The sequence below is a fragment of the Tachypleus tridentatus genome, chromosome 2 (genome assembly GCF_004210375.1).
Source record: "Tachypleus tridentatus isolate NWPU-2018 chromosome 2, ASM421037v1, whole genome shotgun sequence".
Taxonomy (NCBI): domain Eukaryota; kingdom Metazoa; phylum Arthropoda; class Merostomata; order Xiphosura; family Limulidae; genus Tachypleus; species Tachypleus tridentatus.
The window spans coordinates 63,397,950-63,416,550 of NC_134826.1; the positions used below are offsets into that span (position 1 = coordinate 63,397,950).

General features: G+C 30.0%; 1 protein-coding gene across 2 annotated transcripts in view; it reads left to right on the forward strand.

The window, feature by feature from the left end:
- Nucleotides 1-18,601, forward strand: part of LOC143243987 (uncharacterized) — a 48,408-nt gene that overhangs the window by 16,919 nt on the left and 12,888 nt on the right. For both annotated transcript variants that reach the window (XM_076487895.1, XM_076487896.1), the window contains 9 exons: nucleotides 1,862-2,012; nucleotides 5,275-5,410; nucleotides 5,874-5,961; nucleotides 8,849-8,943; nucleotides 10,582-10,692; nucleotides 13,717-13,855; nucleotides 15,005-15,161; nucleotides 16,200-16,255; nucleotides 16,697-16,903. In XM_076487895.1, the coding sequence (XP_076344010.1) occupies nucleotides 1,862-2,012; nucleotides 5,275-5,410; nucleotides 5,874-5,961; nucleotides 8,849-8,943; nucleotides 10,582-10,692; nucleotides 13,717-13,855; nucleotides 15,005-15,161; nucleotides 16,200-16,255; nucleotides 16,697-16,903 (1,140 nt within the window). The remainder of the gene's footprint in view (nucleotides 1-1,861; nucleotides 2,013-5,274; nucleotides 5,411-5,873; nucleotides 5,962-8,848; nucleotides 8,944-10,581; nucleotides 10,693-13,716; nucleotides 13,856-15,004; nucleotides 15,162-16,199; nucleotides 16,256-16,696; nucleotides 16,904-18,601) is intronic.

Genomic DNA, 18,601 nt, shown 5'->3' on the forward strand with positions numbered 1-18,601 from the left:
TGTATGCATTATCTGTTATTTTATTTACCCTAACTCTGTATGTATTTGGTTGATTTCACTGACCTCGTAACCACCATAGAAACTAACCTAAATTACTCTTTTCTCAATCTAGAATGAATGCAGATTTGGAAATAACAATTGTTTATCTTAAATTTATTTTCATTACATTTTGACTCATGTCCAACTAATAATCTCACCACAAATTATCCCAAACAAGTTTCTATATGAAATCCTGTCTGGATCTAATAATCAGATGGAGGAACAGAGACAGTGTTGAGACTACTGTTCATGTATTTTGTTGATGTAATATCTTGGGGTTGTACAAGCCATAGTAAAGTACTTACTATATATTACTATAGCTTGAGGGAGTTAGTTTATGTTCTTAAGTGAAGGTTTTGGGATACTTGTGTAATATTTATGCAAGCACATGACATCAGAAGTGCCTTTGTTAAATATTTTATTCTTATGAACATCAGTGTTATTTTCTTTATAGAATTTGCTCTAAACAATGTAATGCATAATACTGTAATTATTTAATTGTCTACAAGTGTGTATGAAATGTATAGTTCATGACTAGGTTAATAACCAGTATATATATCAAGATATATTAACCCTTTTGCAACAAACTAGGTATAATATACACATTTGCCCATGTTAAATACTTGCATAATAACTTGTGTTATAGCATATCTTCACAAATTTTACTGGACTTTTAGTAAAGATTACAAGTACTTTGTATACAAAAAAATCAGATTTTTTAGTGAAGTATTTTCCCTAGAGATTTGTGTGTGAAAATAGTCTGTTTTGTTACTAGTCTGAATGCAAAGTGATTTTATGTTATGATTAAAAAAAAATATTCATCATCTCAAACATTATTTGCATAATTTCTAAAACCTCCTAAAGAAATTTCAAATGTTTGATTTCAGTAAGATGTTATTTTCTATAGTCTAACAAAGAGGGGTCTGTAACTTATCCAACATCATAACTATCATGAAACATTAGGAAATAAATATAAATTGTTTTTTTCCTGCTAAAACAACTATGTATTATAACATAAAAATACAAATGTTTAGTCTAAGTAGCTTAAGTCTCATAATGCTATACATTTATCATTTTTTATTATATTGACCTTCCAGTTATGCCTAGTTAGCATTACATAACTTGCAATAGCACAATGCATGTACACTTGTTAATTATCCAGTAATATAAGACTGACCTTTAGTCTTCCCTGTCTTGGCTGTATTTTAATTATGATACATTACATATATATAGATTATTACTATTTAGAAATAAGTTATTAAACTTATTTTTCTTTAAAATATAGAACAATAAATCAAGAAGCAAAGCAAACAATTATCTCTTCTTGTTACAACCTTTGTATTCAGTTGTTCCTAGACATAGGTTGTTAAGCCTTTTAAAATTTTGCATGTGGAGGATATCAAAAAATGTATTTTTAGATTTTATGTATACGGTTGAATAACCAAAAAGTCATAAATAACTATAATGATACCATAGAATTCCACTATAATATATTAAGCTTAGTAACTGAGATGTATTTAGATTTTAAAAGAATTGTTCTAGTGTTCCTGTTATGAATACTTTAATTTATTTCTGTTAAGTAAACATTTCTTTGGTCAGATTTTTATTGATTGACTCAAACTGCTGGTCTATATTTGTTTTACTTTACCTAAGTCATATGTAATGTTAGTTACACATTGTTTTTTGTATCCAAGAGATAGTCATAAAAGGTTCTGAGATCTTAAAATCCATTTATAACAAACTATTTGATACTACTTATTACTTATATAAGAAGTACTATTTCTTAAAGTTCTACTGTTAAAATAATATTAAATGTTTCCAGCATCTTGCTTTGTGTTTTGCACTGTTGCCATCTTGTGGTGGTGGAGGAAATCAAGGGAAAATACATGCTGCTGCTTGGTCAGAACAGATGGACAAAGTATTGGGTGTCATGCATGGTATTCTGGACTCTCTCTATGAACAGTTAGAAAATGGTATGTTTTTTGATGCTATGAATGCAACTTGTGAGTGATGGATTTTAAGATAGGTTAGCTTTTTACTTAGGTTTGATAGAATAGTTTCAAAAGAGTCTAATCATATTTCAAAAATGGTTTTTATCATTTGTAAGTTACATTTAAAAATCATGTTTCAATAAGCATGAACAACAGTGTTTATCTTAACCTTTTTTATCTGTCTTCTGAAGCTAGCTCTTAATTGCAGCCACTTCTCAGAGTCAATGCTCTTAAAGTTGTAATAGGTCAGATGTTATAAAACAAAAATGGTTGCAGTGCTATTTATTTATGAATCCATGAAAAAAGGATTTACTGTTCTTGAGTTGTACTATTAATTTAGCCCAGACTCTTAATGGCTAGAAAATATATAGTCTTCAGCTAAAAATACACATTTTTCTGCCAACAAAAAGAAAATTACAGAGAGTGGGGATAGTAAAAAGAAAACAGTTTTGTGGGAAGTCAGGAAAATAGTTATTGTTTCAGTTTCTAATATAGATTACTGTTGAATAACAACAGTACAAGGGTTTCACACTGGATAGTTTGAGCTTGTTTGTTCAAGTAAGAAACCTTTTGATTGTTTTTGGGGATTTTAATGAATTTTATGTCTAGTGCATATCTTAATTAATGTCTCTCCCATTAATAAAAGTTCTTTCTTTTTTGATAAAATATATTTTTTAATGGAAAAACCTACTTGAAGGTTTATAACAACAATAACAGCAAAATAAAACCCTCCCTTATAAACTCATTTTAGCAGCTGTTTTTCATTAAATAAGTGTTTTTTTTCTAGTGAATTAAGGTTCAGAGATAATATTAAATAAATCAACAAATAAGTGTATATTGTATAATAAAAAGTAAGACTATCTTAACTTCTACAGAATGTATAATTATAAAAATAAGGATACAAACTTGTTTCCAGTTGGAGGATTTGTTAAATACATGTAGTTATAACTGTGCACAGTACTAGCAGTAATAAAAATAACAACAGGCTTTAAGTATATCATGGAATACATTATTTACAGTATGCAATTGTTGGAAGACTTTTTATACATATCTGTAATCTAGGAGTTTTGTTTTCAGGACATTGTACCCTGTTTAGCCACCCAAATTAAATATTCTAGTGTTTATTTTTTCTTTAAGATTTCTGATCTGCATGATAATTTCATTGATTTAAAATTTGTAGTACAGGATTGTTTTTACACAAATAGAGAAACTGTATTGCTATTACCTAATGTCTGATGTTTATCTCACAAATTTAGTACTAAAAACTGACTTGCCCAGCATGGCCAGGTGGTTAAGGCACTCAACTCATACTCCGAGGAGTGCAGGTTCAAATTCCCATCACATCAAACATGCTCACCCTTTCAGCCATGGGGACATTATAATGTGATGTTCACATTATAAAACAGTGGGCAGTGATGACTATCTGCCTTCCCTCTAGTCTTAAATTGCTAAATTAGGGACAGCTAGCGCAGATAGCTCTCATATAGACCTCAAACAAACCACAAACTGACAAATAAAAAGACTGCATCTTGTGATTAATTTGAGTACAAGTTGTTTTTAAACTTTATAATATCCCTTATTATAAACTTAATAGTGCAAAGTTTAGATTCCATATGTAATTAATCATAGGCTAATGCAGTCTTTCATCTTGTATCATATTTACTCTTCTCTCTGTAGTAACTTTTATAAATTTATGCTCCACTAAAAAAAAGAGAGAGAGACATGTTTTAAGAGTAAAACTTAGAAAATTATTTTTCTTGCTGAGTTCCTTCGGGACAGTTTTTCTTATTTATTCTACCACAAAAAATTCAGTTACAGGTAAAATTGATACTCAAATATAAGTAATTAAGTCTTACTGTCATCTGTAATGAAAGGACTTGTAATAACTTTTAATAAAAGAGAAAAAAAGTTGTTAAAAATGAATACAGATTATTGTATTAAGAATTTATCCAACAAGATAACCGTACTGTTTTTTCTTTATAGTAACTTACACACCATTTAGCTCATGTTTTGTTTAAAGAAAGTGAAATTTATTTTTCCAATAAGTTTGATAGTAATTGTTCAGCATAGATGGTGATAAAATTTAATCAACTTTTCATCCCACTTGAACTTTGTGTTCATCTTTGAGGTTTCAGTTTTAAAAACATTTACAACCATAAATGTAATGTGAGTATTTATAGATTGACAAGATATAGTGTTGGTGTAATATAAAACTAAATACAAAATTTTACTTCTGTTAAGAGTTCTCATCCTTTGATTTAAAAAATGATAAGAGCCAGATAATGGTAAATTGCTTCTTTTGTTATTCTTACAACTACAGAACACATAATTTTATAAAGAATAACAAATGTATTTAACAACAGACAAGACAGATTGTTTTTCTAGAAGCCATTATTTTGTGTGTGTGTGTATAAATTTAGGTATTAAAAATGTTAGCTTACTAAATTTTGTGATCTACAAGAATATAAGCATGGAGAATTTGAAAAAGAATTAAAATTGACAGGAGAAAACATGTAAGTTGGAACTGGAGATACAAATGAAAGGAGTACACATGGAGAATAATTAAAGATTTATGTGGTATATATGGGTGGTTAAAATTTGGATTAAAGTGAAAGGAGTAAACATAAAATTTGTAATTTGAATAGTATAAATATTGAAAGCAGGTTGTTGTAAAGTTAAAACTAAAAATGTATTTAAATGGGTATAATCGTATTCTGTTATCACCACAAACAACATTTATCTGCGATACTGGCTATTTTGAAAGCTATAAAATGCAGAAAGATAATTAATTTACATTCAGACATGAAAGGACAAGCCTTAAGTGTACCTGAGGCAAAAGTGTAAGTTTAAATACACATTTTGTCAGTGTTAAACAGGACACTATCACCTGTATTTTTATGGCCAGGTGGTTAGGGTGCTTGACTTGCAACCTGAGGGTTGTGGGTTTGAATCCTGTTCCACCAAATGTGCTTGCTCTTTCAGCTATGACAGCTTTATAACATGGCTGGTCAATCCCATTATTCATTGCTAAAAGAGTAGCCCAAGAGTTGGCAATGGGTGGTGCTAAGTAACTGCCTTCTCTCTAGTCTTTCACTGCTAAATTAGGGACAGCTGGTACAGATAGCTCTGGTGTAGCTTTGTAGGAAATTCAAAATTCTAAAGAGGTCAAGTACAAGTTAAATCTAATTTTTTCTGTTTTAAGAAAAACAAATCATTGTTTTGACATACAGATTGGGATTTTCAGATTCTAGAAAGTTTTATGATAATGCCCATGAGCTACTGAACCTTCCACCGGTTGAAACTGACGACCCTGTATCTGTGGCTTTTCTCAGCCAGAAACGATTTGAAGTTCTTGGCTTCTGTATCAGTAAAATGCTAAGGTAAGAGTAAGTAACAAATATCAAGTTTTTAACTTAAATTGAATCACTTGACTAATTAAGTGGTTAAAAAATGGCAATACAACTTGTAAAATGTGATGACTTAGCTGATAATATGGTTCATTAAAATAACTGATGAATATTACTAGTGACACATCATTGTATTATTATTATTATTTGTTGTTGTTATTAAAATGTTAAAGAAGTGAAAGGTGAGTTTCCAAGTGCCATTTGAACTTGACATAAGGTCAAATACTTCAAACAACTAATCTATTGGGCTCAAATTTTCTAAGTGTCACAGTTCCTTTTATTTTTTCTTGGTGTATGAAAAGGAATTGTCAGAACTCTCAATCTGAACTAGTTAGTCTTTAAAGCTCATAATCACTGTATTGCCATTCCAATTTTCAGTTTGATGAATCATTATTAAGTTTTGGTTTTAGTTATGTTGATGTTTTATCATTCTCAGTGTGGAGTTTCCAGTAACAGTTGTAGTTCCAGTCAATGCACTTCTGAACCTGATCTACCGCACATGTGCTGTTAATCCTACAATACTGGTGAGTAATCTTTTTTAATTTCAAACAACATTCTTAAATTATTATAAAATACTGATTTATTGTGTTTCTGCTACATAATTACATTTGAAATGAGAAGTTGTCTGTATAATTTACCTTTATCTGATTCCAGAGTTTACACTGAAACATTAATGCATTTTTAACAAGTTAAGTTTTTTTTTCTAAGTTTAGTTATTCACAAAAATTTAATGCATTACATTATTTATTTGTTTTAGAGCAAATAATTTATTTCTTTTTATGACAATTTCTATCATTTAATCATATGCTATAAATTCCCAGTTTGCCTCTAAAGAAAAGTCTGCCTTTCCAAATAGCTCATGTTATAGGGTTTCTATTTCACTTCTATAAATTCTCATATTTTATAAATATTGTGCATATGGTGTAGTAAGGTTCAGTAAATTTGTTATGGGGGATAAATAAACGAATTACACTGTGGAGTTAATAGTAATTAAATCTTTTGTATTTTTACAGTTGTGCTTGCACCAGAATGAGGCAATTTTGTAATGCCAAATGAAATATCATACAGTCACAAATTATATGTACAGCTAACCCATTCAGAAATTGGGACAACCATATTATTTTCATTGTAGATGTGTCAAAACAAAAGACACTTAGCCAAGAATGTTTATCTGTAAAAGCATGGAAGAAAGTGTTCCATGTTTAGATACTACCCTCAGAAGAAAGAAAAAATAAATAAAACAAATCATAGGTGAATTTTGTTCTTAAATGGTATCCATACATTAATGTAAAGATGACAATAATAAAGAAAATATCAACCACAAGTAGTACAATATGAGGAAAACTTGAATCTCAACTCTGGCATATTATGACACTCCTAACACCAAGATATCACAAAAATCAGGAACACAAAAGAAGAGAAAATAAACCACCACAGTTTGAAGTGGCATCCCCACATATACCTCTTCCCAAGCACAGGTATTGCATAAACCTGAAGCTTGAATATACTACATACTTACCAAGCTTAGTATTGCCAAATTAAGTGAGAACCATGAATTTTGTATTCGTAACTCTGCATATTTCAAATTTCCTCATGGCAGGAAAATGACTATAAATTATTGTAGTTTCCTGCTCAGATTTAGATTTTTTATTATAGACTTGCATTCTTATTTTATATCAGTTAGGGCTAGCACCTCTTAATGTTTATTAGTTGGTTAAAAGTCCTAATATATAATTTAATATTTTATATTTTAAAACCCATTCAGCTGACTTTGTTTTATTGTATTGTTGAAGAATAAAGGTGCAGTAATTTTTGAATGCATAATTATACTTATAGTTCTTTCTTCAAAATGAAAAAAAGTCAGCTTTGTTTAAGGTTTTCTACCTTTTTAATATTTCTGTGATGTACAGTGGTTAAAAATGTACGGTGTATATGGACATTTTAATTATTTTTATAGGTAGTTTTTAAAACCCCAATGTAAACCAGAAGCATTCATTACAGTTCTGACTTTGTAAACTGAAAGTTAATTACTTACATCCAAGTATATTTGTGCTAATTCAGTTTTTTTATTTTGTTTTTGTCTTGATATTGAAAAATTGAAGGCCTCTTGCACTTTGAGGCAAGGTCTCAACCTATTCTGATTATGACATCTCATCTCCTTTCATATTTTCTCCTTTTCTCATTCATTGCTGCCTTCTATAAGCACAACATTTTTCATTCACAACTATCCTTGAAACTTGCATCTGCCCCATGTTTTTACATGGTTCAGCTGCATTGTAGTATGCAAATAAGGAGCAAGACACTTGTCTGTTGCAGCTGGCTCCCTCTATAGCATAGATCCCAATCTTTACTTCTCAATTTGATATAGTAGTATTAAATTATATTGATTTTTGCTTGTACTTTTAATTTTCTTTTATCATCACTGTTAAAAACTCAATTTTCAATAAACGATTTATTGTACACAAGTACTTCTTTACTCAAAACTAACTGTAATATCCATATATGTAAATTCTTGATCAATGAAAGGTTATCTTATGACATGAAAATTTGCTTTGCTTATATAATGTAATTGTAAAAACAAAAAGCCCATAAAATCTGCAGAACACAAAATGCAAAATTGCCAATTGACATATCTTCACATGGACCAACAACAAACCTTTGAACCAGACTTTTTGTAGATTTATCAACAAGAGAAAAAGTACTGGAAAAAATGCCGATAAAAAAAAAATCACAAAAAGCAAAATTGAAAATTTGTACGCATCTCCTCGTGGACCCACTGAACCTCTATACCAAATTTGTGTATAGTGAGCAAAGTAGTGGTAAAAGCTATTAATTAAAACTGCAAAATATGAAGTGCAAAACTGAAAATTTGTACGTGTTTTTGCATGAATCTAATAACTTCCATATCAGTCCACACCCTGTGAAGTAGTTACAGAGACAAACAACAGGCTGTGCCATTATGTTTATATAAATTGAGATTTTAATGATGAGCATTTACATTTCTTTTTTGCAGTATTTATCAAACAACTTAATTATTTTTTCACTTCATTTTCTACAGTTGTGAACTTAAGCACCACACTTATATTATTATATTTGTCACAGTCTTGGATATGTGAACTTAAGGACCATGCCTTATATATTATATATGTCATAGTCCTGGATATGTGAATGTAAGGACCACACCTTATATATTATATTTGTCATAGTCCTGGATATGTGAACGTAAGGACCACACCTATATATTTGTCAGTCTTGGATATGTGAACTTAAGGACCATGCCTTATATATTATATTTGTCACAGTCCTGGATATGTGAACTTAAGGACCACATTTATATATTATATTTGTTGCAGTCCCTATTGCATAAATTCAGAGTATAAAGTTTTACACTTAGACTCTATTCACTTTCAGATGAACAGAGCTTCATCATCTGCCGAATTGGTTGCAACTGTTCTACCCTCTCTCCACACTTCTGCTCTTCAGATTTTAGAAGCATTAATTCTGAGGTAGGTAATATGAGTAGTTTATAGATTTAGGGATCTCTGATTTTTGTATCATGTTATCTACCAATGGCACTGTGTTTATTAATTTGTACACATATTTTACTAATATGCATCTTTGGTTAATATTTGATATAACCCACTTCTTGGTATCGTCACTAGTGTGAGTTACTATGAAGGAGAGTAAACATTAATTTTTGTAACTTAATTAGGACCACTAGAACATGCTTTTTATCATTGATATTTTGCCTTTGTTACCATCACTCTAATGAATACTGTTTGATGCATTTTGTAAATGTTATACATTTTGTGTTATTTGGAACATCAAAATACAATGACCACCTGCTAGTACAGTGGTATGTCTACAGATGTACAATGCTAAAATCAGGGTTTCGATTCCCTTGGATGGGCTCAGCAGATAGTCTGATGTGGCTTTGCTATAAGAAAAACACACACAAAATAAAATGTCATCTTATAAATAATGTGCTTGCCCTTTCAGCCATGGGGGAATTATAATGTTACGGGCAATTCCACTATTTGTTGGTAAAAGAGTAGCCCAAGAGCTGGCAATGGATAGTGATGTCTAGCACAGATAGCTCTCCTGTATCTTTGCGAGAAATTCAAAACAAAAAAACAAACAAAATAAAAACAATGTCTTTCACATATCCCTGTCTAAACTGTTGATAAAAACTTAAAAAACTTCATTCACACATGCTGCAAAATCATAGCTGTTTGATATCTTATTCTACTCAACCAAGAGAGTTGCTCACTTATTTGTAAACACTGTATTATTTGACACATGGTACAACATTATACATGTAGCATTTTTTTCTCCCAGAATTCAAACACTAGTAAAGTAACACTAAGTTTTGTGTACACGTAAGCATAACTAGTCTTTAACTACATGATGAGAAAGTATACGTGGCTTGTTGTAAATGTTATGGCTGTAGTTTTTACTATAGTATATGCTCTTAAGATTTTGTAGACCAAAGGAGAATGGAGAATTTCTCTCTAAACCCTGAGGTAATGAAACTTATTTTCTTCAGTCTGTATTTAATATAATTTTTTTTATAGCATTTAGAGACACTTGTTTTGGGGTTACAGAAAGATGTACGTTAAATATCAAAATTCCTCTTTTCCTAGGGTATATTGATGAGTGTGTTATGTTTTTAAAGATTGATATATTTAATAGGCACAAACAATTGATATTTCTTTCATCTTTAAAGTAAAGATATCTAGACATATAGTCTTAGAAAGAGTATTAATATGAACTCCAACAAATATTTATATTTGTTAATAAGGTTTAATGCACAGTTGTCTGTTTTCAAAATGTTGTTGTTGTTTCGATTTTGTTAATAGAAATGTTTTTTGGCATTACAAGCCATAAAGTAGAAAATGTAGATTTTTGTATCGTTGAGTACAATTAATGCCAAAATATAAGTACAGCAAATCTTTTGTGCAAAGAAAGAAATATTCAGTTTGATCTTATATGATATAAAAGTTGTTTTCTGTAATTTCAACATTTCCAAAAGTATGAGTAAAAAATATGGTTTATTATATATGTAATATAGATGGTAATGCTTATGTTGTTTTTAAACCAATTAGTGATACTAAAATGTTTTCAACATTTGTTGCTTACACCAGTTGTCGCAAGATCTTGGTGCCACGCAGCTTATACATTAACAAGCTTTTTGTTCAAGAGCTTGGCTGGAGTTTAGTGAATGGTAACTGGTTTGGTCGAGATCGACCTTTCAGGTAAATTTCCCACTCCCTTTAATTCCACAGTATTTTTCTTTTATCAGCACTACTCTAAGGAATACTCTTAGGTGTATTTTATAAATGATATACATTGTTATTAAAAAATTCAAAATAAAATGCACTGTGTATATTCAAAAAGAAGATTTTTGATTGTTTTTTAATCATTTTAAACTGTTTAAGATAAAGCAGTTTTAGAATAATGAGCCAGTTATTAAAGTGTTCAAAGAAAACAAGCATTTAGATCATGAATAAGATGTAAGGGTCAGAGTTCATCCAAATTATACATAAAGTAAAACTTGAGCCTTCTTATAAATTCACTTTTTTTACATATATATAAAACATTATTGTATTAAAGGTTTCATTCAATACATATTATAATATAAAGATATTAAGGTAACTGTATAAAGCTGTGTAGCTAGAACTTAATGGTTTGATGGTTACATTTACAAATATCATTTGCAGCTGTAATGACCAAAACACATTAAACACATTTTGTTAAAATGTCTGAAGAGCGTATGATACATATGTATGTATTTAACGCATTATCTTAGAATATAGATCAAAACTAGGAAACGATTAATGAGTTTTGTATAATGCAGGTTATAATATAAAGTGGAATCTCAACATGGGCTCAGTTAATTTGACCAACCATGTAACCTCTTTTTAAGCATTTAAAGTCTTTATAGATTTAATGTTTCAAACTTTCAATATAGTGTTTATATCTTCACAAAAATTTGGTAGTCTTTCAGCTAACATCATAATCTTTCATATACAAACATCATATCTTTTAGTGAAGTATTTTTGATAAACTAAAATAAAGATTTATCCATGAATATTGTTGTGTTAGAACTTAATCTGGATGAGCTTCCAATTTATTATGATTTCAAATAGCCTGAAAATGAGTTAAATGATAATTTAGATGTTAAATAAATGTCAAGGTGTATCTACTTTATGGTGTTTGCTAACAAGACTGATACACAGTATTTTCATTCTTAAAAATATATTTTAATATACAAATAATAATACAATTTATAATAATGATTATCACAAATAATGTTTTATATACAAAAGTTTTACAAACTTAGTATTAAGTCGTCTCTGATCTGGAACTTCCTTTATATGTTATCAAGGGTTCACAATAAGCAGAGTAAGTCTGAGTTGATATAAGTACAATTCACTTCGAGGGTAGCTATCTAGTTTTTGCTGATCACACAAGTTTTTTTACAACTGAAGTTATACAAAGTAAAGTCTTCATAAAAGTACTAATATCTGATGTCAACCCACTGAATTAAAATGATTTGTAATGTTCAAAATTTATAAACACTCCTGGTCAGATATCTTTAGTTTCCCAATTAATAAGCATTTATCACAGTTATAGCATTTGAGATTTATATTATAGTATACCAACTGTAGCAACCCAACAATATAAACTGTCTTTTGGCATGTTGGTTTATAAAAGTGAGGCAAGGTTTTTAACAATACTGAAGTTACCGCTGTGCTGTCATTAAAACATGTATTGTTGATTGTTACACTGGAGAATCTTTTACAAATCTAGTGAATAAGTGGGAATTTAACAGTGCACATTTAACAGTACAAGTTACATGCATTTCTAAATATATAATAATAAATCCTTCACAATATATTGAGTATTTGTTTTGAACAGTCTGTGTGTAAAGTAATTTTTCATGTTAAGGTTAAAAATACTTCATCTCAAAAGTGTCAAATTTCCTTTATGTATTTCCAGAAACCTCCTAAATATATTTCAGACGTTTTTTTGTTTGTTTGTTTGTTTGTTTGTTTTCAATACAAATTTGTATTTTATCTGTTATTTTCACTACTCTATCTCAAAATGGAACTTATGAATTTTACCAACCTTGTAACCAAAGAAAGAAAAGAAATCTAAATTATCCTTCAGTATATAATTATTATTATCTATTTTAATCTAATATCTACTAACTTAAAAAGATCCCTATTTTTACATATTAGTTACTTTCATAATAATAAGTAAAGAAGGAATAAACTGCTTTCCCACTCTCTTTTTTTTTTGCTTTTTATTATCAATAAAAGTGGGGCCTATTTTTATTATACAATTGGTAGTAATGCTATAAATAATTTTTATTTAATTAAATAATGCACCAAAGAACATAGACTTAAAAACATGCAAAAATCAGACAGTTTCCTCTAACAGTCACAATTTACCTGGCTATCTAACTATGTGAAGAGACTTGTTAATGAATTAATCCATTCTAGCTGTTATTATTCCTCTGGGAACCAAAGTTTCATATAAGTTAAACTTATATTCATCTTTTCAGTATACAATGTAATACAATACATCAATTGACAGGTGAAAACCTTGATTTTCTGTTGGTTACAGATCATATATAATTAAACATAAGAGAGAACTATTAACAAGTTCTGAAGGAAAGAATGTGACTGGTGGGTGTGGCATGAAAGGTCTGATTTTCTATTTGATAGCTCTGTAGCCAAACAGAATTGAAGGTTATAAAATTTATGGTTTGTTGAGCAATGACAATTTTATAGAGAGTAATTTATGTTTAATGTTGTATCTTTTGAAGGGGTGATAAATAAAATAGGGAAGCAAAAATATGTCACGTGTCACACTAGGAGAACTTGTATCATATTAAAATATGGATTATTAGTTGAAGTTTTATGCTACACTAATTGGTATAACAAACTAAAAGACACTAAAGCTTTGTATCATGTCCAGTAAAGGATTTAGGGTGAAAGGGTTAATATAAGACAAGATAACATTAAAATTATATTGAAAATCATTTGTTATTGCATCTTGCATTTCTGTTTTAAAGTATTTAGTGAAATCATAGTGATTATTTTCATGTGTATTGATTTAAGTACATATTCTATATAGAGGTAATTTCTCTGTTTCTTACATGTTTGAAACTTGTGTATGGAGTGTGGGTTTCTCTTTAAGCATGTTGGTCATACTTTGACCTCATGAGTGCTTCTAAAACACTAAGAATGTGAGTTGTTTTTTTTTTTTAGTTCAGTGAGGAAAACCTGTTATCAAGTTATTTCGAGTTGGCTGAAGGTGTTAGGTGCATCTAGTGGTGTTGATATTTTGAGTGAAAAGATATGGAAACACATGGCAGCTGATATACAGTCAGAAGATAATATCTTAAAGGTAAAAGTACTATTTTCCTTTAAAAAAAACTGTTAGCTAATCATTGTTCTAACTTTAATAACACATGCCTGAAATGATTTTAGTGTCTTGAAGTTTGTATACATTCTACAGTGATTCCTTGTTGCTGAATCTGAAAATGATATCCATTTTTCTCCATCACTTACAGAGTTTTAACAAAACATCATACATACTTTTACATGAGTAGATCATTTTCATTAAAATTGGGTTACATTTTGTTACTCTTAAAATATTAGCAACCACTTATAGATTTCTTTAGACCAATCACAACATGAGTCTTTTTGATTGTTCTATAACCCAAACATAAGTTCATTATGGTAAGTAAAATAATAACTTGTTTTTTTTTTCCTTCCAAGTTTGTACAGAATCTTCACATGATAAAAAAAAAAAAGAATATTATTTTCAAAATCTTTGTAGCTGAGCTAGGGAACAATATGTTACAAACCAAAACAACTTAGATGAAATTTGCAGGCCTGTGTGGCCCAGCATGACCAGATGGTTAAGGCACTCGACTCATAATCCGAGGGTCGCGGGTTCAAATCCCTCTTGCACCACACATGCTTACCCTTTTAGCCATGGGGGCATTATAATGTGACAGTCAATCTCACTATTTGTTGGTAAAAGAGTAGATCAAGAGTTGGTGGTAAGTGGTGTTGACTAGCTGCCTTACACTGCTAAATTAAGGACAGCTAGCACAGATAACCCTTGAGTAGCTTTGTGCAAAATTCAAAACAAACCAAGCCAGGACTGCATAATAAACATCAACTAAATTTATGTGAACTGTCTTGAACTTTATTAATATTACTTCAAAGTAAAAAGGAATAAATAATGCTCTTGTTTAACAAGTTCTTCAAGCATATATCACTTATTCATCTCATTTAATTAGTAATTATCAATTTTTCTTGTAATGAAGAAAGAACTTGTTGAATAACTAGTTTGGATGATTTTGTGACTTATTCAGATTGTAACAGAAGTAACCCTAATTTCCTAGAACTATACTTCTTCTGTACAGGTTATGTTCATAAACAAGTAAATTTTATTTTTGTACATGAAAAAAAAAAAAATAGATTGCTGCAGTTTTCATTGGTTTGTTCTTTTTTTTTTTTAATTGTTATTATTTTGAATAAACAGCTTCAGAAACAAAGTAGTGGATCAAAGTTGGCTGGAAAGCAAAAAGATAAACAAAATAAGGCTTCCAAGAAAAGCTTTGACTTAAATCAAGGTTTTGGCTTTCATCGTAAATTTAGCAGCAAAGCAAACAAGAGTGTTTGTTCTGAGGCTTTGAGAGGTTGGTACTAGTTTTCTTTTTCATATTTTTGTTGGGTTTTTATAGAAATTTTTTACTGTGACTGTGTTGTTTTTTTTTAATAAGATAGAATTAATACTCTATTCTTCAACAGTGAATGTAGCTTGTATATATGTGCTTCAGTATTAGTACAGTGGTGCAACAATAATAATACTTACTGTGTGTACTGTGTATGCTATTCACCCAGCACAGTTGTTTCAGCAGTAATTGTACTCGTACAGAATCATGGTTTCAATAATATAGTGTTCACACAGTACAACTGTCAAAAGTGTAGCATTCATTATTCACACAGTATAATTGTTTCAATAATATAGTGCTCACGTTACAGGCTATTCCAGATGTGTTCAGTATTACTGCATTTTGTACCTTTCAGTGTCTGCATTCCCATTATTGTTCAAGGTAACCTCCAAAGAAGGTTAAAAACAAGCTCCAATAATAGGTAGTACAAGTTTTCATTCTAGTGTAAATTCACTTGTATTCAAAATATTTTTACTTTTGTTTGTTTGTCATCCAATTTGGGGGAAAAAAAATAGATACTAGGAAACTGTATAGTAACAATCTGTCAGTGCTAATATGATTGTCTAGACTTGTGGGGTTTCTTTTCATGTCAATAGCCATTAATATTTTGCAAGTTCCTGCATAGATGTGCAACTTTCATGTGATATAATGTGAAGGACTGTATCAATAAAACTGGTTTTCATTATAAACTGCTGCAGAAACATTGAGTTTTGTTGTTTCTGTAACATCTTAGACAAATACGCCAGTCAGTTTTCTGTTTATATGGCCACTTCTTAATGTGTCTTTTTAACAACAAAGTTACACAATAACTTATCTGCAGTTTACCCACCAAGAGTATTGAACCTCGATGTTTAGTTTAACTCTCAAATGTACTGCTAAGGCACTGAATCAAAAACGGCAAACATTAAAGTTTTTTTTTTCAATCTTGTGACATACTTCTCTTCAAACTGTTTGCATTGTGATTTTAAACTGAGTGAATCAAATATTTTCCCCTTCCCCCAGCATTGAAGACTCTCCTCTATGCAGTGGGGTGTATTCTTAAACCAGATATCCACAAGGTAGGATTTATATGGAACTATCTGTTATACTTTTTCATAAGTTATTATTATATTTTTAAAAGAAATTTAAACAGTGATGCTTCTGCACACTAAATTGACAAAAAGTGTTTTGAAGTCACGTGTTATACCAGTTGCTTTAAGCTGATCACAGCTTGTCCTTTTACGCCACCGAGTAGTTGCTAGTGGAAACAGATGACAGTCATTCATATTTTATTTTGCCTAGTGTGTGTACTTTTATAGAGTTCAAAAACATTTCTATGACTAAAGTTGTAGCAGTGAGTAAAGACTTTAAACTAGTGACATTGATTTTGTAAAACTTGTTTGTGTGCTTATGGACATAGTAATTTCCATTTGTTACAAGATTATTATTGATTTACTTTATTGAAACTTCTCTTATTTTTATGTATAATTTACTTCTTTTTGATTTTATAATTTTTGTAGGACATTCATCATAAGGTAGTTCACCTTCTACATCAAGTGCAACAGAATCCCAACAATCCACCAGTTCCATACTCAGACCGTTCTTGTCGGCTTGAGTTGTATTCAGTTCTTATAGCAGCGATTCTTAGTCCCCATTCATCTTGGCCTCCACCTCTTCAACCAGCTGTGAAAATTTTTACCAAGGGGCAGCAAGAACAAGATTCACAGGTGAAGGGGACTAGTATAGTCTTCCTTAAAGAAGGGGGGTTGTAATACATTATTTTCTTTTACAAGGTGATAAATACATGTCAATTCTTAAATGCTTTCTTCTACTTATTTTGTGTTTATTTCTGCAATTTTCACCCCTTGTGAAGATAATACTTGTGTGTATTTTTGAAAGAAATAATCAGTACCAACAGAGACAACCAACAGTAAAATAAACAGACCTCCTACAATTATGGTGATGTTTCTAAAATGCCTATCTGTCGTAAGGCAAAAATAGCTGGGTTGCATAAAGAATAAGTCACATCAGTCGTGTAAGAGTTTACTTTCTTTTTTACTTAAGAAGAAATTGTTAAAATGTACAACTTGTATACACCTGATTATAGAATGCACACATCTGGCAGGAATTAATATATCACCTCTGCATATGAAACCTAAACACATAGGACAAACTATTCACAAATTCTTAACTTTCAATAACCTTCAAAGATCCTATTACGAAAAAGCACATGTATTGTAGGTAAGATGAATATGCTATCTTATGTGATTGAGCATGTACATAAATTTCTTTATTAGCTTCATGAGCAATAGTTATGTATTATCACCACCATTAATTCATCAAATTAAGACCTATCAGATCAGTAATATATAACTGTAGATGGTGTATACCAAAAACTAGCTCATGAATTCAGATACCAAGTTTTTGAATTCATTAGTCATTGCTATTAAAACAATAACATTGACTTTTATAAGATGTTTAATCTTATCTTTTCATACTTCAGTTTAATGCAATTTGTTTAAGCTGAGCTTATCTGTTATAAAATTATTTGCACTTAAACATTCATTTACAGGATGTAAAAAATTGACAGTCGATAAACTTGATACTAAGGTCCAAATGGTACAATGGTGCTATGGATTTTATTGGTTCTAAATCTAGTACTAAGGTTGTTAAAATGTGATGATACAATTTAAGTTTATGTAGAAGTTTACCAAAATCTTGCTGAATTTTTAGCAATTTTGTAATCAGCAGGACAAATTTTCAATTGAAAACATTGAGAGACTTGGAAGAGAAGCTTATTGAGAGTCTGAAACTTGAGTCGTATTGTACTAATATAATAATAGGTAGATAAACAGTGTTTACTAAGCATAAGGAAAAGTTTTATTTTTGATGGAGCATACTGCATATTTCAACTACACATTGGACTGTCTTATTCAGAAGAAGACAAATCAATGTTCATTCAAATATTTAATGTGTTCCACCAACAGTAAAACCTTTCCTCATGCTCATAAATTGTTTCCCTACCTATAATTGTTAAGTGAAAAATTTAAACCTAGAAGTGTGTAGTTCAGTCGAATTTTAAAAGAATTAAATCATGCATGGGAAGTAAAAAGTACCATTGAATAATATATAATCACCCAAAAGTTTTACTACAGTGTATAAGACTAACATGTAATTTCTTATCAATAAAAACTAATTTATGCTATTTCTTGATTACATGTATGTGTATGTACTACGTAATAAATAACTTAAAGTTTAAGCTTTTCAGCTGTTTATAGAACATGCACATTTCATGTAAATGCTTGTGTGAAAGATTTAAACACTAATGTCCAGTTGTGGGAAAAACTTTCCAGTTTGAGTTGAATATTTTTTAAGGTACCATTTGTTCTGTTTTTTTTATCAGTCTTAAATAGATACTTTGTAAT